At 39.6% G+C, this 27,368-nt stretch overlaps 1 protein-coding gene across 6 annotated transcripts in view; it reads left to right on the top strand.

Moving 5' to 3' along the window:
- Positions 1-27,368, top strand: part of LOC116234502 (BEN domain-containing protein 5) — an 854,963-nt gene that overhangs the window by 500,885 nt on the left and 326,710 nt on the right. The window contains exons 1-3 of one of the 6 annotated variants that reach the window (XM_090146641.1): positions 7,497-8,412; positions 20,458-20,591; positions 22,242-22,611. The exons of 3 other annotated variants lie outside the window; for them this stretch is intronic. In XM_090146641.1, coding sequence (XP_090002767.1) covers positions 8,193-8,412; positions 20,458-20,591; positions 22,242-22,611 — 724 coding nt within the window. In that variant the 5' untranslated portion in view covers positions 7,497-8,192. Of the gene's footprint in view, positions 1-7,496; positions 8,413-20,457; positions 20,592-22,241; positions 22,618-27,368 lie in introns of those variants that run through there. 2 more of the 6 variants (XM_031602144.2, XM_090146642.1) reach the window with 2 other exon arrangements.

The raw sequence follows: 27,368 nt of genomic DNA, 5'->3' as shown, positions 1-27,368 counted from the left end.
TTTGCTCTCAATTGAATGAGTTAGCTTGCAGTAGCCTGGTTACCTGCTATGCTTCTACCTTCAGAAGTGATCAACAAGAAGTCAACTATAATATTGCACACTGAGCCTGAGATTAGTAGAAACATATATTTTCCTGGGGAGGGGTTGACCCTGGAATTCATGATTGCATAGTTGAAGAAATGGATGTTTACAACTGGGGGCACAGAGTGGGGGTCTGAATCTCTTCAGCCAGGCGAGGAACCCAAGGGTGAGATATTTGGTAAGAGATGGGAGATAGCACTGTGGTGCATGCCTGGCCTTGCTGGCCAGTTGGTAAGGATAGCTCAGTGAGTGCTTGAAAAGAGGTTTGTGTATATATATTTTGAGAATTTATATATTACGCTCTCCAGCCAACTGACTATTTAAAGCAGTATCTTGAGCTACTGCAATGTGCTATTTCTATTTCATCCTTTGAACAAAATATAGACTTCTTTTGTTCTGTGGTTGGTTTTTCTTTTTTCTCTCTTTCTTTTTTTTTTTTTTTTTTTTTTTTTTGATTTTTTTTTATCTCTTGTGGTTTTGGATAAAAAATAGGTTTCTTTTCTATTTATGTTTACTAAAAACTGGTTATTCTCAGTAGTAACACCTCTGCATGTAATATAATCTTTGTTGTCTCTCCACCTCTCATCTTTTCTATTTTATTACCTCTTGCATGTACTGGTAAATAAAAGGGAGTGAATTTAGAAGATATAGGCCATTTGGAAGAATGCTGTCTGTATCATATTGGAGAGTTCAGAAGATTATGGAAATATTTACAGTTCCAAAAGAGTCAATCTGTACACCAAAATTGAATTTAGGAGTGGACATAAGCCCTGTGTACTTTAGCTGTTCTAGAAGGACTGATTTGCAGTATTTTATGGCCTCAGAATGGTAAAACTAGTTATGATGAATTTAGCAAAGTCTGTATACTGCATTGCTCCACCATTTCTTATTTTCATTGACATTATTTTTTCATCAGTTTGGACTGTGTAGGATGTGCAGACAGTGTATGTTCAAAATATTGGATTGCTGTGCTTTTGCATACAAACCTTATAAAGAAAAAGAAATACCAGACTGTGTGTACAAGCATCAAAATTTGATTATATGCAGGATCTAATCTTAATATCACACCATCCTCACTGAAAAGCATTGCAAGAATATTCCAATTCATATTCTGAATGGTGTGTTTCTCTGCATTCATTCTGCAGAATTCTTATTCCTACCAGGAGAATATCAGTATATTGAACTGAATAAAAATGTGTACATTAAATTGCTTATTCAAATGTCCAGCTTTGATGTTTGTGGAAAATTTAAGCAGGAGGCAATATAACCTGAGTTTTGTTTTATTGATAAGAGGCTAATGTGAGTTACAAAACAGCAAAGAATAAGAAGTTGTATAATATGCTGAAAATGTGAAAAAAATGCAGATTTCAGTTATTAGCTTTCATGGCTGTATTTGCATAGAAATATACTAACGGCTGGAAGACATTTCACGCACGAACTTGATAGAGGATCTTTAAACATATTCGTGTTAGAAGAGTGCTTAAAGGAAACCTGAAACTTGAAAATTCTCCTCTTTGTTTAGAAAACAAAAACAACCACAGTTTCCCTACAATATTTTAGTACAAGATATTTCTTCATGAAACAAAGCTTCCTTTGTTATGAGAAACACAGTGGCAGACTATGAAGGTGCCTCTTTCTGATCAGACTTTAGAAAAGACTGATTCTCCTGAATGTTAAATACTATCGTACAGTAGATGTTGCTCATGCTTTTGTGGAAAATATTGGCAAAACATGAAGTGCCTGGAGGATTCAAACTCCTCTTGGTTTTTTTGGATTCCTCTAGCATTTTCTACTTTGGGGGAAACAGCTTCCTTGCAAGTGGGGCAGAGATGATTGCCAATTTTCTTTGTTATGTGAGGTAATTGGTGTTAAGCCCTCCTTGAAGAACTAGAGGAATTCCTGTCTGTTATAGTTAAAGCATGTTAAGAATTTCTGTTCCTTGGGTGACAGCAGGCTCTTCTAGTTAATGTTTGTGAGCTGATTTTTTTTGTCGTCTTGTTTTGTTTTAATTCACGTAGTAGTGCAGAGCAGGTGCAACTCCATTCTGAACTAATAAATGATAGTGATGTCTGGTCTTAGAAGAAGAGGAGAGGTTCGTGGACTGTAGGAAAGATTTGCATAGCAGTGACCACTTGCACATTCTGTTTCTAGCAGTTTTGACATTCAGTTTGCCAAACATGACAAATTATGTTCTATTAACTTAAATTTGGTTATTAATGAGACACAACTGAGGAAGGCTTTTTTTTTTTTTTATTCTAAAATGTTCCAGGGATTATCCTGCTCTGTTATCTCCATTCACTTTCCAAAACAGGGATTTTACTGCTCACATTAGTTGAGGTTCTTCAAAGGAGCTGCTGGCCCATCTCCAAATGTGACTTTCATTAGAAGTAGAAAAGTTGATCTTCTCTTCTGAAGTGGCGAGATGTGAGCATAAATTCCTGGAAATATTTTCTAAAAACTCACTTCATACTGAACTATAGCTAGCCCTGAAAAGGATTAGAAATAGCAAGATGAGTATGAACTTAAAAGCACCGAATTATGAAAATGTATCACTTTAAGCAGTTTTGACTCTGTTCTCATTTATGCAAGCCCATTCCTGATGATGATGACTGTCAAGAACCTCACCAAAAATGTAGAACTCATCTCTAGAATCTCTCCTGTCTCCTGCTGAAATCAGACTTATGAAGGAAAGTAAAAGTGTTGTGTATATGGAAGTACTATTCTAGAAAAATGCAGTTGGTAGTAGTTGACTTTTTTTTCTTTTGCACGTATCTCATATTATTTTTGTAAACCTCTCAAGCAGTATTGGCCTATGCAGAAAAGGGCTATGGGATTGTTTTCCCTGTCAGTATGAGATATAAATGCTGATTACAGATAGAACAGTGCTGTAGAGATGTGAGAACAAAAAAAGCCAAACAAAATGGAAATATGAAAAGGGTCAAGACTACTGTCTAACTCACAATCTCTGTCTGAAGCATAATATAATCATGGGCAGTGTGTGGTAACTGTAATTTACACTGAAGCCAGAAGGTTACGTAGAGTTGAGACCTTTCCAAATTAAAGTCCCTTTGATACATATGGTATGGAAGGAATGACATTACTGCAGCGGTGCAAAATGTATATATGTAAAGCTACAGTCATACTACTACTAAAATAACTATGAAAAGCCAGGGAAAAAAAAAAATCTGGTTTAAATAAAGGAAAGGAACATTTCAGATCAAATTTTCAGGGCCAGATAGAGTGAAAATATGTGGGCTGAAACCATCAGTGGATGGTAGCAAGTTCATTAGGACTGCAACCGCAGCCATGTGCTCAGCACAGTTCTAGAAAATGGTGGCAGCGGTACCAAAAGGACATATTTTAAAGGTGAGTCCATGTCTGAGTTAGCTCAAAGAAAATGTTGTTTTCCCTGCTTTCCTCTCAGGCAAGTTTATAGTGTGGAAAACAGCATACTGCTGGAATACAGTGGATGGTGTTTGTCAAGATTTTGAATGGTACGCAGCAGGATGGGAGCTGGAAGTCACAATGATTTGAAGGACCCAGTTTCTGGCTCTCTCTGAGTGAATAACTGGGTGAGAGCAGGGAGAGCCGTTGCCCCATGCCAAGGCAAGATCACGCTAACTGCCAGCACCTCCTGATTCCTGTTGATTTTCTGTGAGCAGATTCAGCCTGTAATTTGGAAAAGGAAAATACAGTCTGGCACCCATTCTTGAAGGGTTGCCAGTCTCATACCTATCCTATAGCATGCCAGAATGGGAAAGATAAGTATCTTACAGTATCCACAGTATCAGTATTCACAGCAGCAGACACCAGAATTTTGTCTTTTCAATGCAGCAAAAAAATCCAAAGAATGTAATTATTTATTTGCCAGCTTTACAATTGTAATGATGATCTTTGGATTGGGAACTTTCAGGATTTAATGACTGTCTGGCACTTTCTTTGGCCCTTGCTTTCTCCAGCCAGCCAATAACAGCAAGGAAAGCACCTCCTCCAGCGATCACTTGCTTAAACGTTACTTTGTCATGCTACAGAATATACCAGCTACCTCTGGGAAATAAATGTCTCTTGTGTGAATAGAGCCATAAAGTGTTTTTGAGGTTTCATTTCTTTGAAAGAGTATTCTGTTAGGACATGCGAGTTTAATGTAAAAGAAGATTGAGTAGCATCCTTAGCCTCAAGAAAGGTTAGACCACTCTCAGGAATTGGGACTAAACAGCCTTGCAGTGCTTCTCCTTCTCTTCTGGGGATGGTTTAAGGACACAGAATTCAAAAGATTAAATCTTAAGAATTTATCTATGTAATCTTGGTACTTTCCTCTTGGTATTGGAGCACTTTGGAAATTATATCAGGACAGAAGCATTATCCTTGTCTGTCTTCTAGGATTATATAGCAACTGGACCTTATTTGTTCCATTTGAATTTTGTGTAGTCATTATGATGCTGAAAGAAGAATGTTGTCTTGAGAATTAAACATTATTGAAAAAGCTAAAGCGGGATCAACCTTTGGGAATGTCGCCTTGCTCAGCCTACCAGTAGATTCTCCTTTCAGCCACCCTCTCCTGTTCAAAATATCAAGATGTTGTATATGACTTTGTTCATAGGGAGATTTGCTTATTTACACGTGGAAATGACTTTATCTTGCACTTTATCATGAGAGAAAATTAGATACTGTGGAAGAGATCAATTTGAGGTATTTTCTGACCACCTGTTGATCAAAATTTAACCAGATTATGAGTGGACTGAATACGTATACATACATAAGCTTTTGAATAGTCTTCAGTTCTTGACTGTTGTTAAGAGTCTTTAAGCTTATGACTATTTTTATGACTTCAAATGCTATTGTTAAAATGCAGTAGATTATCTAAATAATTGTGAACGCACCTCTCAGGGTACATTTGAGCTTTAAAGCAAATGTTTAAGAAATGTATTGCTTGGAAAAGAAATAAATTCAGAAGAAAACAATAAAATTCTAAACCACATATCTAAATAGGGATTCCTACAGTAGTCCAACATATAATTATTACTGAGTAGTCAGGTTGTAGTGAAGCCCCTTCACCTGAACGGTAAAAGAAGATTGGAATTTTTTTCACTAGTACATTTAAAGTCAATATGGCGTCCCTTGTGGTTTTGGTATAAAGGGTAGAAGTAATGTGACTGATGAGCCTAATTTTAATCTTTTGCTGTGGAAGAGATTTAGCACCTGCGTAACTATTATTGGTACCATTAGCTTTTCATTTTGTATTTTTATGTGAAAACACATCAAAACAGCAGGCATCAGCTTTTTTTTTTAACGCTCTTTTTTTACTTTTCAAGAAAAATAGCAGCAGAAAAATATAGGTTGTGTTCCAGGAAACAGCAGCTCACAAGTCCCAGAAGGGCTGGGGATGTGTTTTGTGGTTTTCCTGACTCTTGGAGTGACACTTTTACTTTTTAAAGCTGAGGCTTCATTTGTATTTTGAAAATATGACAATCTACTTCTCAGCAGGGTTGCATTGTTTCTAAAAGGCTGAAATTGCTACAGGATTTAAATCTGGCGAGGATCCAGTTATTCCCTTAACAATGCATTTTAGAACATCCACCCATAAAATAGCTTGACATCTGTAAACTTGAGGCTATATTCTCTGGCTAGATAGCACTCAACCAACTGGCTGGAAATGGGGAAGGCGTGAAGGAGAAAAGAGTGCCGGTGTTGTGTATTCTGTGCTTAAACCCATCTCTTCCTCTGCTTCACAGCTAACTGATGCAGATTATTTATAGATTTCAGAGCCAAAAATTAACACAGTTTCTTGCAGGCAGAAGAGAAATGTATGGGATCATTATTAATTCTTTAGCATTATAGTGCCTTCTGGCTCAATGTGCGTGCTGGGGACCAAGTGTAAACACACATTTATCATTGCGACCCTTAATCTGTTCCCAAAAATGTCCTTCAGTGGGGAACTGTAAAACAGCTTTTCTAAAGGATTTGAGACCTTTTTCTTTGCCACTGATGCGAAGATCTTTACAGATTTTGCTGTAATTGAACCTTCAAATGTAAAATGTTGTGAATGCTAGTTTAGAATGTTCCATTTTGTAAAAAAGAAAACAAAAAAGCACACTGTGATGCAAGCAGCCTTTACACAAGTGCCTTTTGTTTTCTTTCATTGGGGCAAATTACCCAGGCTGATGAGAAATTTCCTTCTTCAAGGTCTACTCTAATTTCTGCATCCGTAGCTTCTCTTAGTTCCTCCTATTGTTTCCAGTTTCTCCATTTTTGTTTTCCTTTCCCTTGACAGCAGTCTTAGATGGTGCTAATAGATTTCCGCTGCAGAGGAAATACAGTACCAGTAAGATTTGGCATACCAAATCCCTCACTGGCCACTGAATTAGTGGGATAAAATTGTCCTTCATGTAATTTTAAGTGTTCATGGAGTAATTCTAGCCATTGGCCTGTTCTGTCGTCTCTCTGCAGCTCCTTCTACCTCCATCATAACGTGAGGTGGAGGAGATAGGATCCCTACAGCAGCTGCTATTGTTTGATCAGCAACACAATCTTTGTTGGAATTTCATTTCCCTTGCAGCCTCGCTTCTAGAATACATTTGTCATCCATACTTTGTAGCAGACTTATATTTGCCTGTAATTACATACCAGTCTGGCAATACTTTATTGTTAACATAAAGCACTGGTGTTTAAATCCCCAATCTTACGCTGAAGTATTTGCAAAACTCTGTAATTGCTAAAATAATAAAGCTGCCATTATTGTATGGGAAGTTTACAGCCTGTTACTGAAATACTTGTATCAGCTTAACTATACCTGTATGCATTCCTTATGTTCTCATGGCTTAAGAGACAGACTACCAAGTTTCTGATGCTTTCACAGAATGGCTGAGGTGGGAGGGGACCTTGTGTATCCCTTTGAGCTCAGGATGTTCTATTATTCTGTGACTCTATGACTTCTGGTAGCCCAGGGCCATGCTCAGACGTGTTATCTCGGAGTGTGCAGGAGACTCCACAATCTCTGGACAAACAGTTCCAGGGCTCAGTCAAAACTTCACTTTTTTCTGGGTTGCGGTCTGCTCTCACGTAAGAAGTCTATAGAAGATAGCTAGGAAAAACAAGTTCAGTTTGGTTAAACTCAGTGCAATGGGTAGAGATATCACTCCAAACGTTCATGGACCTGCAAACCAGAAAAGATACAGTATTTTGGTTTCATTTTGTGTTGGCTTTCTGCAGGCAGAAAAACAGGCAGAAATGCCCCTCTCTTGTCCGTGACTCACTGTGCTGTTGTTTGGCCTTTACACAATCCTCCACTTTGTCAGTTTGCTCCCAAACTAGTTGGGCACAGCAGACCTCAGCACTGGACACCGGGCTTAGAGTAACTGGTGCAGGTGCATTATAATAATTATTTTTTTTCCATACAGAAAGCTCAAAACATCCACAGCGAGTATAAACGTGTCTCCAGCAGCTCGGGAACTTGTGCTGTAACGAACGGCACGGTCCCTCAGCTTTGTTTTCATACACGTGCATAGAACATCTTCACGTGGGGGATGGCAAGGAGCCTCTGAGTTCTTCCAGCAGCAGCCACTGGACGTTACCATCGCTGGTTCAGCACCCCACAGAGCAGTAGCATCACACTCGAGACCCTCACAGAACAACGCACGTTCGGATTGCGCTGCTACTGAGCCAATAGGTGCCGTTCTGCGGTGCCGCCCGCCTGCGACCCACCCGCTTCTCCTCTCCCCCACCGCTCCAAGTATTGCCCCGGCCTGCGTGCGCGCTTCGCGTACCCCCACAGAGCAGGAACGGCCCCGCTTCCGCACGGGCCCTGCACCGCAAAGACTTCGGTGCGTCGAATCCCCAGGGGCAGCGCCTCCCCGCCCGGCGCAGCCCCGAACCCGAGGCGGGCGGGCCGCACCCGCGGTGCCCTCGCCGACAGCGCGGCCCTCTCCCGCCCACCCCTCAGCCCGGCTCGCGTCGCTCCGCGCTGGATTGCTCGTGTCTGCCCGGCGCTGGGGCTGCCCGGCTGGCGGCGCGGCCAGGCGAGCTCAGCCGAGCGCAGAGGCGGATTTTGAGGAACAATAACAGAGCGGGGAGTGCGGGACCGGCGCGGCCGCCCCGCCCGCCGCCGCCGCACCATGTACGCCTTTGTGCGGTTCCTGGAGGACAACGTCTGCTACGCGCTGCCCGTCTCCTGCGTGCAGGACTTCAGCCCCACGTCCCAGCTCGACTTCGACAACCAGAAGGTCTACACGGTGTACCGCAACCCCGAAGAGGCGGCGGAGGAGGACGACGAGAGCACCGGCGAGTGGGGGGAGCGCCTGCTGCTCCACAAGGCCCAGATCCTGGCGCTGGCAGGTGGGCGCGGGCAGGGCCGGCTGAGGGAGGGGGCGGGCGGCGGTCGGAGCCCTGAGAGGGTGGGAGAGAGATGGAGGGGGGGGGGTCCGCAAGTGACCCTCGGGGCTGGGCCGGGGGGACCGAGGGGTGGGGAGCGGGGCCGGGTTGGGAGACCCCCCCCCCCCTTCCTAAGCTTAAAAAAAAAAAAAAGGGAAGGATTCCCTGCCCAGCGTATTTATAGTGCATGGAGTCATTTCTGTACCTTCGCAGCTCGTGTTGCCACACTGGAGCTGCGTTGCTGGTTTCTGTCCGCTCTGTTAGTTTAAGCGACTTCCCAAATTGGGAGGCAGCGGGGGAAGCAGAGCTTTGTGTGGGGCTCGGTGGTGCTCAGTGTGTTTGCTCCACGTTTCTCGTACACACGGCTCCTTTCCTACGAGCACCGCTTCAACTGCACGTTTGAAACGCAAACCCGCACTTTGGCCATTTAAACCCTGGTGCTGCTGTGTGGTCCCCATGTCGTGTCCTGTTGGCAGCACGAAGACTTTCCGTAGTTTCCTTGCAGCCACAGAAAACTCTGTCCTCCTCACAGCTGGCATGGAAAGAAAGTTTGAGGGTGTTTGGAGCGAGCTGCTGGCTGGTGTGGAGGTGTCCCATAGGATGGGACAAGCTGAGTGTCACTGTGCGGCCAACAGGATGCAGGGTTCTGATCCTGAGTTCCACATTGGGGGAGGAATACGGCCCATGGCCATTTCCCCAAATATGGCCTGGGCTGCGGAATCTGCTCTCCTGCACTGCGAAGGCCGTGCCTGCTTCTCATCCCCAAACAGGGCAGCTTAGTGCTACAGGCATGTAAAACTAGTGTTTTCCTAGTTTTTATTTCATTTTTGGATACAACAATTACTGAAGTAGGTTAGATGGTGGTCCATCTAGTCCCTGATTCAGAGAGTGACTTGTACCAGTGGCCTGCATACAATAGTGGCAATAAACAATTAAGAAACAGGAGAGATTATACATCATTTCCCTGTAGAGTTTTTGTGATTTGTGAATAGCTGCAAGGGTATTTCCAGAGTTCAGAAATAACACGGGCTGACAGAGGAGTGGATTCTTCTGCAAAGTTTTTGTCATCCTGTGCCAACATACAGTGTTTTGTGTGACCTGTGTGTAGCACAGGAGAACTGATATATGAATTACTTGCACGTTGCCTGCTGTGTACATGGAAGACAGCAGTGTCACTGCTTGGGGTTTGCTTGGCCTCTTCTCAAAGAGGCCACTTGGAGTTCAATCCCACATGGAGTTCACCTTCTTCTTTCTTACTGGGGAAGAGCCCTTTCTCAAGTGTTTCAGAGTTTTCAGTCATGCTGTTCTGCTCATGTGGTGAGCCTACAAGGTTGCCTCAGTTTTCCAGCAGAAAGTGCTCCTACTTTAGTCAACTCACTCATCCCAGATAGAGTTTGTTCCTAAGAGAAGTCTACTAGACAGTTTTCTTCATCTTTCTAGAACCAGAACAAGGCGGTATATATTGTTTCTCCAGAGGGCGAGATTTGTTATCTGTATTAGAGATCTGCATTAATTGCTCCTCAGAGATCTTAGTTTTTATAGGAACTTTTCCTACCGAGCCAGGAACACAAAGAAACAGAACTATTTTTATCATGTGTGCTCCATCTCAATACATATGATGTGTATGTGTAAGTTACATGTTTCAACATTTTTCACAAGAGTCTTTATTCTGGTTCTTCTTTCCTTCCTCTACCATATAAAAATTCCGTAACTGAATTAAACATGCTATAGCCAAAGGGTTAGTTACTTTCAGAGTTTTCACTTTCTCACCAAATTTTTAATGTTGATGTTTATTTTATAGTGGTTAAAACACTGGAGATAAAGGTTGATCTTACATGAAGATACTTCTGGTTTCTAGTGACCAATTAAGTTTGTGTGGCAAACAGATAAAGACAACTTGTAGCAAATGTTACAAATCTGATGTTACGCAACCTGCTTGTGTAAAAGAGGAGTTTAAAAGTCAGTAATGTGCCACATACTTGCATAGAACTTTTAATCCTGAAGCATTACAATGTATGTTAAAGGGAAGTAAATAAAGTGGGTAAAATAACTTTTATCTTTAAAATGTACATACTGAGATGATTTGGAATTTCTGGAGCGGAACCCATGTCTGCACAAGTTAGTCTATCAGTGACTTTGAGGATTTACTGCTTTGGTTTGGGGATTCCCCATTAGGAACAGTCTTTAGAATCACTGTGATAGTATACATATTAAATTAAAACATAAAAAGGTGGGAGGAGGAATTTCTTTTTATTTTCAGTTAATTTCAACATGCTCTGTTATTTTCTTGGTAGAGTTTCAACAGGTTGTACACTGATGTTCCAAAGCTGTTCAAGTAAGCAAAATGGTACCTGCTTACATATATTTTCATGATCTAACACTGTTGTTACAGTGGGAGATTAGAGTACGAAAAAACCTCCTAGCTTTCCTCTTTAGCAACATCAAAAAGGAAGGAGTAGAGAAAGAATACTGATACAAGATCTAGTTGAAACAACTCTTCTACTGTCTTAAAAATAAAAATAAAAATAAAAAAAGATACACTTTTACCATCCTGACACTCCAGTTCACCTAGAGATGGGTATATGTTCACGCCCACAGTACAAAATTTATTGGAGCATTTGTGTTGTAAATCATTCGTGAAACAGTTGTCTTGGTTTGAAGGAGTCTAGGAGCACTTCTTTGATCCCTGTGTTGAGGTTGGATGCGTGGAAATCTGTACATCAGTGAGAAATATTATGGATGCTGCAAGGCAAGGAGAACTGAAAAGGGAAGAATGTTGGGTGTGCTCAGAACAGCACATAGTTGTGATAGAGTTGATATGGTGAGGAGATAAATACTGTCTTCTGACAACTTCAACAGTAGTACATAGTGGTATTAGAGCAGAGGGATTGTTCTGAGCAGCAGTACATGTCTGTTGTTCCTCTGTGTGTGTGGTTGGGAACTGCTGCTTGTGATTGGGGAACCTTCAACTATTTCAAAAGTTAGCCAAAGACTAAGGCTGAAACAAAGCAGGTTAACACCTGACTGGGGCAGTTGTAGACAGCTGAGCCATAGAAAGCATATTAAAATGAGTGTTCTGTTCCATAACAAGTTCAGTATTTGGTTAACAGGCAACTGATGTTACGTAGTAATAAAGGAATCACTTTATTTACCTCTTGAATGGAAAATACAGCTCAGCGGACTGAAGCTGCACTGTAAGGCAGTTTCTTGAGGTGGCATGTTAACTGCTCTTTTTCACTGAGGATAAAATAAATTGACAGTTTTTCAGAAAGAGCTTGAGTCTTCCTTCTGATCATCCACACCCTTCATTTTTATTTCTTTCGTGTCCTTTCATCTAAACACAAAAGCTGTTTTTCTCGTCCCTCTTGTTGAAACAGGTGTGCCACTTGCAACTTCTTTTGCTCCTGTCCGATGTAATCATTGTCAGTTTTGTCCATAAGCATGTGTATACCTTAGTGTGATCCTTACGTGACCCTGCTGGAGCCACTTCTAATGCTCATCACTTTGCAAAGCAAGGTGGAACAAATCAATGTACAGGAACTTTTTAAAAGTTTACTACTCCGGGCTGCATCTGTTGACAAGTTAATAGTGACCAGCTTCTAATTGGAGGCATTCTTTCCTGACTGCAGTAAATAATTGCTCTCTCTAGCTACTGCCCTTAGCACTTCCCACCTGCACCATCACAGCAAGCACGTCTCAATCAGATCCTGACTGCAATTCCCTGCCTGCCACAGCAGGCACGTTAATACCTGTGTGCATCCATATTCTTCCTTGTCCCTTCATAAAATGTGATGCTCCACTTTTTATTTAAGTAGGTTAGGTGATTTTTTTTCTTTCTTTTTTCTTTTTAAAGTCTGAACAGCTCATGATGAGGTAATTTGCTGCATTTTGGAAGGATGTAAAGTCTCCATTCCCGGAAGTTTTCAATTAAATGATTTTGTTGCTGAGTTTTGAATAAGTTTGAGGGTGGATTAATCTGAAGTTGAAGCTCCCTGCTTTGAATAGTTAATGGAGGAGAGACATTGTCAAGTGCTGGAGTAGGTGAAAATTTACAAGTTGGGATTTTAGGTTATACCAAGAATGTGCAGCATTTAGGTCAGCAGGTGATCTTGATGTGTGAAATCATTCTGAATCCTTTCACTATTCAGACAGCCTGGGGAGCTGGATTAGGTAGAGCAGAGTGTAGCAATGCCCTGGTCTGGGCCATGCTCAGACACAGTGTTGCCCCGAGTGAGGTAGTGCCATGAAGGAGTTGTAGGAAGCCTTCCAGCAATGGTTTGTCACAGACTTTGGTCTGTTTTCCTGGGATAGGGCAGGAGTACCTATGGGCTGAACTTTGCATGGCTGCCCATGAGCAGCCAGCCCACTTTGTCCTACCCGAGCACTGGGGCTTGCATTGGGGTGACCCAATCACTGAGCAGAGCTGAGCCCAGCAGTGCTGAAGCAAGCTTGTTCAAAACATAGTCCATTTCCTGTTCATTTTTAACTATTTCAAGATGAAGGACGGATTTTTTTTTTTTTCCTTCTATATTGTACTGTAGGAGTGTGTCTGAGATTTAAAGAGCTTGCACAAGGGCACCATTTTTCTTTATCATATCTGTTTGTTCAGTGTTGAAGTAGGGCTCATGAGTGCAAAGCTGAAGTGGCAGCATCGAAAAGGAGTTTAGAACTTTTAAAACCATATCCTGTAACTATTATGATAGTGGTGATGGGTACGTATCATAAGCAACATAAAATGCTAATGAAAAGGAATTTAAAAGCAATTTTACTGCAAGATTTTGCCCTCTAGTTATCTCTCCCTATATATCTTACTGTGGAAAGTAATATCTTTTGGTCTCAGCTGACCTGCTTATTCCTAAGTCATGTTTGCTTTTTGCTTCAGAAGAGTCAGAAGTCATTTACTAGTATATTTTTATGACACACGCCCTTACAGGTCACCTACAGCATTGTGATTTCCCTTGGTCTTAATATACACATTATAGCATATAACACAAGTTATGCTTGTAAATGTTGCATAAGCTTAGCTATGGTACAATAAAAATATGAATTTCAGGATTTTAATAAAATTGACTTCAAAGGTAGTATAGGGATGGTAACTATGGTAACTAACATTTACTAATTAAAATATGCTAAATTTTGCAGGGAAGTGAAAAGGGAGATTAATGTAACTTATTGTTTTTGTTTTCTTAATTTGACTGTAAAATGTTTTGTCCAGTGCTAGTCTAAGTGCTAGTCTTTATTTGCTGGGGCTTTTTTTTTTGTATTTGTTGTTGCTGTTGTTGTTGCTTCAGGAAACCCTTTAAAAATAGCACCAACTGAACCACATAATTTTTGTGTGGAAACTAAAAAATACATGAATCTACCCACTATTTCCATAGCCAACTCATTCCTCAGGCAGAGAGGTTGTGGAGGTTTCCTGGAGAGTTCCCTGTAGGCTGCTGCTTTTTCTGGCCTTTGTGATCAGGAAATCATTATCGAGGGTTGGTACTAATGAAGTTCTTTGATGTGATTCAGGCTGACTACGTATAGCAAATTGACAAACTGTAGCTGTCATTGGGAGGATGATGTCTTGAGATGAACTCTTGAACTTTTTGAAAAAGAAACAGCTTTTGTAATAAATAAATTTTGATGAAATACTTAGCATATCCAGACTTTTGAAAAGTAGTTCCCATAATTGAGTTTTGCATATAGGTACGGAGTAAAGACTTAAAGGATATTAATGTTATGCTTGTTTTCAGGGATATATATTTTTTCATTTAATGGTAATAATATATTATTGTTTTTGATTCTGAAAGGATTATGAGAACTGTTTCAAAATAGTTATATTCCTTTATACTGGAACCGGCTGCCCAGAGAAGCTGTGGATGCCCCAACCCTGGAGGTGCTCAAGGCCAGGTTGGATGGGGCCATGGGCAGCCTGGTCTAGCATTAAATGTGGAGGTTGGTGGCCCTGCCTGTGGTGGGGGGTTGGAGCTTTGTGATCCTTGAGGTCCCTTCCAATCTGGGCCATTCTATGATTCTATGTGTGACATGCTCAGAGTGTTGTACAATATTAACAAATCTGCACAGCACTTCAGTGGGGCAGATGGAGACACTGAGATAGACAGAGAGATCAAGTTATTCAAGGTCTGTATTTAAGTAAATATTGGATCCAAGATTAAAGCTGTCCTCGCCATTCTGGGGGGAAAAACCAGAAAACAAAACAAAACAAAAACAACTAAAAATCACCCACCTTGATATCATGTTTCTCAGTCCGCATGTCTTTACTTGATTTAATGGCTCCATCATTTTCTACTGCCAGTACCAGTAAAGCAGACACTGTTTTAATCCTCCTAATAAATTAAATGGGAGGGTTTTGCTTATAAAAAGAACAATAACTTGTATCAGTTAAAAATAAACAAATTAAAACTTATATAAATTATTATTTGGATTTGTTTTGGGCCATGTTGCTTTTGGTTAATTATTGTTGGAGAGGCTTCATGTTAACTTCTGAATTAAGAAATACATCATCAGTGAGCTTTCTTGACTCAGGTTTCTGGTATATCATCCTCCTTACCCAATATCTCCAAACCTAACAAGTCTTCTCCCAGTCTCATTTAGAGTTATTTTCAGTCTGGCTTCTATTCTCTCCATTCAAATGCAATTCATAAGGTTTAGCAACCTTTCTGGCTGGTTTCTCAAGAGCGTGTCTTCACCTGTACGTGCTTTTTGGCCTTATTTGTCAGTGTTGCTGCTTGTTGTGTTCTTCCCTGATGTTTGAAGCACACTTCTTTTTGAAGACATTTCCCTAGTCGCTCAGTTGTCTGTTGCTGTCTTTTTCTCAGTTTTTCATGGGTATTTAGTTCTTAGATTTTTGATGGTGATATTAGCCTTGATGATGGACACTCAGCGTTGCCTTTTTATTCCTTACTTTTCTCACTTCCTGAAATTTCTTTCCTGCTTCCTTCTCTGACATCCTTACGCAGAAACGTTTGATCCCTTTTCTGCCTGCTCCCCTCATTATAGCTGCTTCAACTTTGGTGGCTCACTTCCTCACATACCTTTTGCATTCCTACACCATCCATTCCACTGTGTTGTATATTATTGTGGTTTTGAGTTTCTTCTCCTTTGGTAGAGGTCTTAAGCTCAGGGGTAGTTTGTGCAAGAAGAGTTTTTTCTTCCTCTATGTCCTGATCGCCTTCTGAGCATGCAGGGTTATTATACATTCTGAAATCACATCTTCCTCTTAAAGTCTTTCCTCTTGACTTCCTTAGCTAGTGCAAGAAACTTACGGCTCTTTCATTTCTTTCCATTTTCAAATAAACTAGCTTGGTTTTCTTTGTTGTATTATCACACTGCTTTCATTTTCAGTCACAGCGATATTGATTATTGTTTATTTGTGTTTAAGTGCCACTTAGGAATCCATGCCCTGTGGTGCCCATGCTTGTATTTGTTTTAAAGCGCCAAATTTACCTTTGTCTGTGGGTTTTTTGTTTTGGTTCTCAAGTGTCTGTCTTGTTTTAAGTGTGCACTGAAAGCAGTGCAGAACCTACTGAGGCAATGCTGTTCTCTCAGGCAGCAGTGAGGCAGTTCCCCCCTTACTGCTGCATTGAATTCTTTGCAGGTGCTGCCCATATGTGTTGGGTATATGCCTAAAAATGGGACGAGTGATGTTAAATTTTTTGAAATGTCAGTATATCATTTTTCACAAGGGGTGGAATTTTTTTTGAAGGCTTAGGGAAAGGATGAATTTTGCTCAAGGTTCTCTGATTTTATTATTGTAAGATTTATAGCATCACTGAGCCCCTTATTTGGCCTGATCCAAAACCTTCCATCCTCCATCTACTCAGGGTGCAGAGCTCTTTTCCTCTAGTTTTTCATCTTTGACTCCAGAAGTTAGAAAACAAACAAACATACAAACAGAATGTGAAGTATTTTTTGAAGGGATTAGTTTCTTCAGTACGTACCATTAATTTAGAAAGTAAGGAATGTTTTAAAGGGACTTTGAGTTTTCCATAGTTCTACTCTACATTCCAGAATATGGTTTTCAATTTTAGGTCACTAACGTATTTTTACTTGAATTTAACCAACTCATTTCCTGCCCTGTCAAATTCACTTTGTCTACCTCAGTTCCCTGCTGCTGTAGACTCGAAGCTATTGCATTTTTGGCTCAGATCCACCCATTCTGATGCTGAAACGAAGGCCCCAACTGAAGGAGACATTCCAGGAACAGTTTATCCTTCGCTAGTTGATACTGATTCTCTAATGCAGGCATGTTTTTTTGGCTTTTTTCTTTTCTTTTCTTTTGGCAATACTGAGGGCAAAGTCTTCCCAGCCACTCTGAAATTTCCCAGCAGTTTGCTTTCTTCTTGCTAGCTGAGGAACAATGGGAGATGGCCATATGGACTGAGAAGTGCTGTCACATGCATTGGCTCTTGAGCCCTGTACTTCAATACCTGGTGAGGTTGACTGGTGAGATCTCTCCAAGCCTGACCTTTTCCTGGAGTACTGTTATTCCAGCATTCTTCATTCTGTGTATTGAAAATACCATTTTCTCTGACTACTGTGCACAGAAGCAGTTTTTCGTGCTCCGGGTCTTCTGGAATGCCTGTTTAAAGGGCAGAGGGCTTCAATGCTGTCCATGCTTGCATCGTGCTTCTGTGCTGTTTATTCCATTACAGGTACCTAATTAGCTATGTTAAGTGCTACTTCTCAGCGGTCAGTTTCACTAAATCGCTTATTTCACGCACAGGAAAAGCAGTAGATACAACTTAGTGACAGTCTGTTTATGACCACCAAAGGGAAGGTATAATCTTTAACTTGTGTCGAGGTTTAAATGACTGGGGGCAAAGTCTGGACAAACAATTCACGTTATTGCAAAAGGCTCTGAGTGACAGCATTTCTGGGACTGCTTTTCTCAGTGTGTTCTATAGCTCCAGTCAGCAAATTGCATCTTGTCCAGCTGTTTAGGTTCATATCCTGGTTTTCTCCTGGCTCAGGATTTGTGCATGTTTCACGTTTTCTGGATTGCTCTTTTGTCCTTGCCTTCTGTAGGCTTACACAAGAGCAGAAATGGAGTTGTAAGAAGAACAGATCAAAAGGCACATTCATGTTTCTCCTACCCTTCCCTCTAGTCTAGTCTCTCTTCCCTCCTACCCCTCTCCAAATTCCATTAATATTTACAGAACATGAGCCAGTACTTAAGCATTATCCTAAAATTAAGATATTTTTTTTTCTGGCTCTCTCTGCAGCTAATGTGGAAGACAACAGACGTTAGAAATGTACTTTAAAAAAAAAACAACAAAGACCGTTTTAATATCCAACACACTGGATGAATTGTGTTAGGTATAAATAGGCCTAGAAGCGTATGTAAGAAAACATTGTATGGAGTTTTACTGGATACAGAGGAACATAACATTATTAGTTCATCAACTAAATGAAAAAAATCCTGAGCTTTAATTTACACAGACTCATTTTCACCATTGTTTCTTCAAATTTTGTGCATGTGGGGAAAAGTTATTCTTCAACTCACTGGCTCATTTACAGGACAAGCAGTAATATCAAGAAACCAAACACAAAGATTTGCCAAACACAGGAGAGACTTGTGCTGATAATCAGACACCGAAAATTGATAAACTAAGCATTCGTAAGGAGGTATATAAATACACTTTTACCTTCAGTCCACCTGTTAGGTCATGTAAATACAGATTTCATAGGCAGACTGAGAAACTGGAGGGAATGAAAGGTAAAGAATTCAGATAATGTGCATTGTTTTATTTGACCCCCAAACTGGCTATTTTCTTTCATTTCTGTTCTTCAGAGCATAGAATGCGTTTTTAACCTTTTTAAGTTGACTTAAAAAATAGAAAGCCAAAACCAAAAGAAAAATATTTCTGTTCTTCCAAATTGTTTTTATTTTAATGTTTTGTATGTCAGAAAGTATTTGCTGACTTCACTGTAGCCTGCACATGCACTTATTCCTCTGTGACTCCTTTCCAGAAGTGTTTCAAGCCTTTTTTTTCCCAGGCCATGGGCAGAACTTGATGGTGTCCGTTTCCAGTTTGCCTGGGGTTCTGGCTAGGGCTGACCTCAGGTAGCTGCCAGCAGGCACTTTAGGTAACTATGTGAAGCAATTGGATTATGTCCACCTTGTAATGAGGCCAAGGGTTATTTCAGACCAGAGAAACAGATCTACATTCTTTAAATGCAGAAGAGATGTAGAATGTTGTTCTTCATGTTCTGTGGAAGATGGTTTGGCAAAGCAGCCTAGGGAAGCTTGCTCTGCAATAAATGTGCACTTGAAAGAATTGTGAGCACATATTTTAGTGAAACACTCCAGTGCACCAAAGTATATAGTCACAGAAAAATGTATATTTTTCTTTCCATCTGGATTTATTTAGTTTTCAATGTCCAATCTTCCAAGAAGATACCAATACCCATTAACCTATCCTTCAATCAAATTTGTATGTTTGCGTTTGTTTGTTTTTAGTAAAGGCTATCTTATCCTCTGCTCTCTGACAGTAGAAGTGAGCTGTGTCACTCTTCTGACGAACCTGTATTTTCCAGATAAATGGAAATGTAGGGTTGGTTTTTGTGTGCTGTTGTTCTCTGTGTATTTTTATGAGTTTTTTTTCCCAACACTGAAACAGTTGGATTGCCTTTTTTGTTTTACTGGGATAAGCATCCATGGTGCTCTGGGGAACAGAGAATGATCTAAAATAAGCCTAGCTGTTTTCTGTTGTTTATCTGTTTCGTTTTGCATCTGTCTTAGTATTTATTGCAACCATCTGCATTTCATTTCAGGTTGTCTAATGTCTTATTCTGCGTTTTCTGTGCCTTTTCTTTTTACATAGCCGTGGGCTGTAATATCACCATTTGCCTACAAGAGATCCATTTCTATCTGTAACAAAATGAATTGCATTCATCTGTGTAATTCATTTCTAATGAATGCCTCGCTCCTCATTAAACAGTGATTTACCTTTGTTTCCCTTTTCTGTGTTGTCAACTCTAACCATTTCAAGGTCCTGTGGAGAGATGCTAATGTGAGAAAGCAGAAGTCAATGCAACTAAACACTAAGAAATGTCATCCTCATTAGCACCTTCAAAAATATTCATGGGACACTTTCTGAAATACAGTTTGCAGGTGGATAAGAAGACTCAAAACGTTTTCTTATTCATAGGCTTTCAGTGCACAAATACAACACTTCAGACTTTAAAGGCATCACTCCTTGTTGAAGTCCTGCATGGGTAACCAAGCTGGTGAATTTCTTTAGACTTGGTTTGCTCTGCAAGAATTTCACAGGTCACAGACACATTTGGGGTGACTGTACTCTTGGTTCCCTGCCCCCTTTGCATCTTTTCAAAAATATTAAAATGCTTCAAACGTATTTTCAGGAAATACTTAATTTTGAGGTATTTTACAATCTTTCATACTTGAAAATATTTTACTTAAATTTTTTGAGATTCAAAGATTTCAACATGTCCTGCAGCATCTCCTTTTCCTGCCTTGATCTTTGCAAGACTGCAGAATCTGCCATGTTAGCAAATAAATCTGTGCTGCTGATTGTTGGTACAAGTACAGTACAGGGTAAATAACCAAGTTTATTTTCACTTTAAGCCTCAGCAGAGTCTGAACTGCAGCAACAGATGATGAATATGAAAATACTTTTGGTAAACTTAAAGTGATGCAGATGCTTTTAGGAAGCTGCCTTATTTACAGCATCTTTAACTCTTATTTAGTGATAGTACTACCTACTTGTTGACACTTCTGATGATTCCAATAAACTTAGCTTGGCATTTTACGATACTTAAGCTTGGGTTTGGCCAGATTGATCTCCTGTTGAAACTCTAGCATTGTCAATGGCTATCAGTTGAGTTACACCATGCATTAATTTGAGGGGAATGAAGCATGGGAGATTTTTTTTTTTTTTTTTTTTTTTTTTTCAAACGAGTCTTACTGAAGTCATGTAGCATTTGGAAGTAAGAACACTGATTAATGTAACAAAATTTTACTTTCAATATACATTTTAGAGGACAAAACTGACCTTGAGAACAGTGTGATGCAGAAGAAAATTAAAATCCCCAAACTCTCTCTCAATCACGTAGAAGAAGCTGGGGAGGTTACAGATTATGGGGAAGAAGATGTGGAGCTTAGACACAGTAAGGTACTGAAGACTTTCCTTTTTTTTCTTTTCCTTTTTGGGGGGGGAGGAAGTGCTTGGGGCATATACAGACTTCATAGCTTAAGAATTCCAGTCCTGCTTTTGATCTCTTTAAAACATTGTGTTTATTGTAATTGGTTTAAATTAGGAGCGGAGGGGTATGGTATGGGTTTTCAAAAAGCTGATTCGTGTGCAATCAGACACTTTCCTGTTTATATGGTCTCACATGGCTTAATTGCCATTTGAGGTTTTTGGAATGATGCTCTTTCACTTGGGTGCAGAATGCTTTAAAAGTGACCAGCTGTTCTCGGTGGCACTTATGACCTAATGTACTTTGCTTGTTTGGAACTGGAAGGGGTACTCTGAGACTTCACAAATACAGTACTTCTTGAGAAGACAAACTGACAAGGCAGCATCCCTACATTATAACTGTCAGTTGCCTTTTTAGGTCCAGATTGCAGAAGCCCACTATGTAACCATATTTATTTTTTGATATCAGATGATTTCTTTAAAAGCCTGCCAGCCTTCAGAATAAAATAATGTTCTGTGGCTTCATGTGTTTCGCAGCTGCAGGAATGATGCTAGTACATCTCTTTATGGTGGGCCAGCATTTATTTTTTTTTTTTTTAGAGCATGCGTGGAGCAGGCCTAACATGAAGTAATCTCATTTTCTGCCACATTACTCATGGATATTGTGGTATGGGAATCGATAGTGTCAGCTTCTTGTCTCTAGTCTATGAACTACATTTGCTTTCCTTGCAGTTGCTTGGAAGTTCAAATACTTTTTCCATATATGGCCAATAAAACGTAGTGACTTTTACACGTACTGTTACATTTTATTACTGCTGTATGGGCCCCCCAAAACAGGTGTGCTTTAATTTATAGAGTTTGGATTTTATTTAGAAGACTGAAGGTAAATTTCTGCCAAGAGTTCAAAGGAGTTGAAGCCTCTGCAATGTAGAACTAATAGCGAAACAATCAGTTGATCAGGGAAATGAGACTAGATGATACATACTGTCTCCTACTTCAGTGTTTTCAATTCCCTTTCATTGTTTCCTGATAGTGTTAACATATTCACCCGTTAGGCTAATGTAGCAGAGGAAAAGTCAGAAGGCTTTGTCTCCTCATGTGTGGGAAGGACAAGCCCTCAATGCATACAGCAGCTTTGTATGGTGTGCTCCTTTGATCTCTGATGTCATCGCAGGTGACAAACATATTTGATTGTCTCTCTTACCTACCAGAAAAGCCATTGTTATAGGAAATCTAGATGTTAAGCATGAACTTAAACAGAAGAGATCTAGATCCAGTGTTATTTTTTTTAATAAATTAGCTTTGTATATGGAATGGAGTGACCTATTTTACAGTCAGTTTGCAAGTGTTGCACAAATGCAGAAAGAAAGACCTGAAAGAAAGACCTCTGCGCCTCAGAAACTTGTATATGCATTTTGCTGAACTACACCTGCATGATAGCTACAGCATGTGTCTTCATAAGAATTTGGTAGGCAAAACATTTTTGCAGGCATTTTTTTATTATTTTTTTTTTGCATTTTTTTAATAAGTAAAAGAATATTAACAGTCCACAAAGCTGCAGAATTTTAATTTATAATAATATTAAACCTTACTAATTATTATTGTTTTTATTGTAACATTCAGAGGCAAGATGGAAGGAAACAAAGTGAAGGTACACACAAAAGCATCGAAGCAGTTGTTGCTCGCCTTGAAAAACAAAATGGGATGAGTCTCAGTAATACTTCCAGCCCTGAGGAGGCTTTCATGGAGGCTTCAGAAGGGATGAACAACATGGACGATGCTGTAGTCCCTCGGATTCTGTATGAAGAATTGCTGAGGAGTTACCAACAGCAGCAAGAAGAAATGAGACACATTCAACAGGAGCTTGAAAGAACACGGAGGCAGCTTGTGCAGCAAGCAAAGAAGCTAAAGGAATATGGGGCACTCGTGTCAGAAATGAAAGAGCTCAGAGACTTGAACAGGAGACTCCAGGATGTACTGCTTCTAAGACTAGGTAGTGGTAAGTGCCGGACTTAAATGGGACAAGTTTTAATGAATTTTGCAAATGTGATCAATAGTAATGGAAACGTTTTTGAAGAATAGCAGTGGTTGTTAAACTGGACATTGAATGTTAAAAGGGTTTTCTGCTATGGCTGTACAATATACGTCGAATTTGTATGATATGTATGTCTGGGTTTTTCTTTAATGGTAGTAGAGGTCTTTGTGCTGGTTTGGCTGAATCAGAGTTTCGTTTTAAGCAGCTGTATTTTAACAGGTCTTTCAAATTCCAGTATATGCTGAAAAAGATAATAAAGTTTAATCTGCAAAATATACCAATATGTTCCAGTTTTAAAAAGAAAAAAAGAAGAAAGAAAAGGCAGTGCAATGAAAATTTGGGCAAAAGCTATTTTACTTCTTTCAGTTAGGGTTTTTTGTTATGTAAGTGACTGTGTTACCTCCCATTTTCTGCCCCCGCTTCCTGTCAGTAGCACACTGGAATGTGGAATACACCTAAACTTCTTGGCAGTGGCTTTAAACAGCCATGCTATTTGAAAAATAATGGCTTGTTAAAGACTAATTAAGAAAAACTTTCTATATTAGTGTCCCGTTATCAGCACTTGTTACAAAATACAGGTTTGTGTAATTTGGATTTAAATTTTAAATATCTTGAGTAATTGCTAAATTGTTTTGGTTTATAACAATTATTTAATCATTATGTTGGAATAAATGGGAAAAAAGACAAAATAAAAAGTTCATCCTTTTCATTGAAGATGATACCCTTGGAATACCTTCAAATATTTTACTGAATTATATTTATTTGCTAATAGAATGTGGAACTGTTGTGTTGAAGATTTGCTTGGTGACTGAAACTTGGTTAAAATTTACGCATCCAAACTTAGCATGCTGTGTCTTATGTCTGCCTTTGTGTATCTGGAAAATTAATTTTTGCATGTTAGTTGGATATTGGCTCTTCTACTTGAACGAATGCATGCAGTTTGCATGGAGATCTGAGTTCCATTCACGTACAAACCTGAACCTGATAGAGCATGTGCCTGTGCTGTAGCATGTGTTAAGGTGTGCTGGCAGATTTGGACGCAGGTTCTCAAGGCTGAGGAGTTAAACTGGGTGTTTGGGTGTGAACGCTCATTGTTGTTATGCTCTGCGTAATTAAAATGCCATTACTTATTATAAACATTATATTTAACTTTTAAAATAAAACAGGCAAGATTTCCACAATCTGAAAAAGCACAATGTGGTTGGCAGTAGATTCTACTGAGCTCTCTAAAAATTTTCCTTGGATGGAGAGATGTTTCTTCATCTGCAAATAGTTAGCTGGAATTTATGTGAATGGAACGTCAACCAGATGTTTGTAGGCAATGGGGCTAAAATACCAATTTAGTTGATAGACTTGACAACAGTTTGAGTGGTGAGACCAGCAATGGAATGGAGACAGCTTCTGAATTCTGTCTCGTTTCTTTCACTCTAAGAAAGGGGGTGCTTTTTTTCACTGGAGCCATGTTAAGAAAACTTAGAAGAAAAAGGGGGGGGGAAAAAAAAAAGAAAAACTTTTGAAAAAAGGCTGAAAAAAAACGGAATCTTCATCCATTGGACCTGTTTGTTATCAGTATGCCCTCTGCTACATAATAGAAAATATTGAATCTTGAATACATTGAAAACAAGTTAATTGTATGCCTGGACGAATACTAATTATGAATAACTTCCAGAAATCCTTTATAATAATTAGTTGTAACATTAAAAAAAAAAACATTCTGGAGGTGGGTTCTCTCCTGGATCCCTTTGGAACTTTTCATGGATGACAAAGGTAGAATTTGGCCCAATGGGCTGTACTGTGTGTGTGTCATGTGTGTTATGTGTGTATTGTGTGTGTTGTGTATAGACTTGTTGTATACTAACTGCTGCTAACTGTTGCCTTTCATTGTAGCCTCTCTCACAGAGAAAAAAACAAGTTCTAGAAAGATTAGAAAGAGAGTTATCTTCAGCAACTTATATATTAGAGAGTCTGATGACACTGATGAAAAAGTGCTGTTTTTAATCAGGAAAAAAAAAATCTTTATGTATGTATTTCTTTACTTTTCCAGTCTTGTAAATGGAGTATGTTTGAGTATGTGAAGAATCTCTGAAAATGATTCAGAAAATAGGTTATATCCTAAATCTATCTTTGGTTGTTGTGGTGATCTCCTAAACTCAGAGTTTCAAATGACATGTCATTTAAGTTAAGCTTTACCTCTAGCAGGCTGAACTTAATGCAAACTAATTGCATTTCTCTTTCACCATAGAGACTTCTGATTTGCTTGCATGGGATGACAGCTGTTTTGTGTTGATGAATTGCAGCTGTGGGAAACACGTCCTTGTTGCCATTTTAAACTTGCAGATCAAATATAGAACACCCTCTTGAGTTAACATTCTGTCAAGTATTTCAGTCTCTTAATTTCCTATCAATATGCTGATTTCAGTGAGAATTAAGAAGTCAGCATATTCTGCTCCAGACATAGGCCTTCGTCTCTGCTACTAAATCCTGAGCTGCTGCTGTGGGAGGAGTGAGATTCTCAGTGTTTCACATGGGGACAGCAGAACCTGAGGGCAGTTGTGGCCAACAGCGGTAGTGAAATCACTACTGATCCATGGGTAATAATAGAAGGTTTTCCATCATTTCAATATGGATCACTTCCTGGAGGATACAAGAATTTGACCAGAGTTGTAGGGCTCAGTGCAGTGTGGGAAGAGGGTGATGATAGCGGAAGCAGTCACAGTATCCCTTGCCCATACTCCCTGAAGTATGTACATGGCCAAAGCCTCTCTGCACTTGCCTACTGTGATGTCAGGAAGCCTTGTAGCTTGTCTTTGCTCTGTTGCACCTGAAACTACACTAATTTGCCCTGGTTTTATTAAGAGAGAGTGATGTGACTTTGAAAATCCACGGCTTTTCCCTATTTGCCTAACTTTAAATAGATACAAAAGATGAGAAGTTCAAGAACTTTTTCTAAAACTAAGGGTCTCCAAATTAAGATATGGATAGTTTGCTGTGATTGTATATGACCAGAAGTAGTGAAGTTGTATCAGGGATGCTCTTTGAGTGTAGATCTCTTTCAGACACGCATGTTGCACTGCTAGGAATTAACGTTCTTCTAATGCCTAAGGGTGTGCCCACCTCAATTCATTCACAAAGAGCTTCTTTTAACTGTTGTCTTTGTGGTGATGCAGTTTACAGGGTCATGAGACGGACAACAGAACAGGGAGAAAGACCAGGTGTTTGTGCGTCTTAGCATACGCTTAAGGAATTACTACTGTTCAGCTTCTCATTATCTGTTTGGCTTTTTGATGAAAAAAATCCAACATTTCTAGCAAGTAGGAGTACAGGAAATAGCATATATAAATAGCATGATCATTTCTCAGACTCCTGCTGTTTTCACTGAAATCCTCGTAGACCGTGTTAACTCAGGAGGTGTTTTAAAGAGAAGCCTTCTGCCTCTTTGTAGTGCATTTGAAGTTGAGGGCCTCTCAGATAGTAAGGAAACGTTATAATCAGAAAAGATTTTTTCAAGAAAGCATTTGTTTCCTTGTTGTCTCTTGAATAATTGTCTTTATTTTTTCACAGTCCGTATGTAATGAGTACTATTGTTATTAATCTTTTAGATGGCAGCATTTTTTAATATATATATGTCCCTGTTCATTGCTCTTTTTAGAATAAGATGCAGAGCACAAGAGCTACAGAGATAGAACTTTTAAAGTATGGTGCATGATAAATTAGGCACACAACACCCACTGGTATGAAGGTAACAATGCAAGTTGCATGCCTAACTCATAATGTGTGGAGCTGAAAATGCACTCTTTAGTACTTACTGAAAGAAACTGGGAAGACTACCTACTTAGAGACAGATTTCTGTTTGGGAAGAAGAATCAGTGGAGTATAAAAGGAGATATTTTAAAGGCTTTTTGTAGGTGATTTCAGCAGCAAAGCATGAATTGAATTAGAGATCTTACTGACCTGTTAGAGCTATGGTTACTGTGGACTTCAGTCAGCTATTTTTCTTGGGAGATTCTGGAAACCAGATCCCAGCTGTGTCAATATATTACTATAAACGTGCAGTAAAAGACTTCTAAGTAGCAACTACTAAAAGTGTTTAGATGAGATAAATGTTTCCTTCTAGGAAGAAAGTGATTATACTTAGGTATCTTCCTTGAAGCAGTTTTCGAAGTATAAGAGGAATACATTTGAAGAATGTTCAAAATAGCACTTTGTTGAAGAGTGTTTTCTTAAAAAGCCAAAAGTTCAATTCTCCATCATAAGTTCACGTGGCAATTACATCCCTGCATCTGCCAGCACGAAGATCTGTACAAAGACTCCGGATGGTTCAGTCAATCAAGATTTTCCCCCAATTTGACTCACTTTAACACTTTCAGGTGTTGAAACTTCAGTTTGTTTCAGTCTCACCATGTTATATGCATGATAGTTCAAGTGCTTATGAAAATGACTGTGAAATTGTAATGCAAATGTTATGTTCTTGTGATTTCTCTCTTTGTGCCATGCTTGCATTGCATATGGCTCTTAAGACACTATTGGTGGCACTGCTGTGTAGTTGTGCAAGTCAACTTCTTGTTTTTGGATGACTTCTTGTTGTTGAGCATTGACTGGCAGTCATCTGAGAACAGCTAGCTAGCTATGTAGGTACAGAATAAGCTATAGGATAAAGGTCAAATACTGGCAGTTGGGGAAATGCTGATATGACCGTGCGATAATCTATAAATGAA

This window comes from Phasianus colchicus, chromosome 9 (genome assembly GCF_987193195.1).
Source record: "Phasianus colchicus chromosome 9, bPhaCol1.hap1.1, whole genome shotgun sequence".
NCBI classification, from domain to species: Eukaryota; Metazoa; Chordata; class Aves; order Galliformes; family Phasianidae; genus Phasianus; species Phasianus colchicus.
The sequence above is the reverse complement of the archived record's forward strand: the minus strand, read 5'-3'. Positions and strand labels throughout refer to the sequence as shown.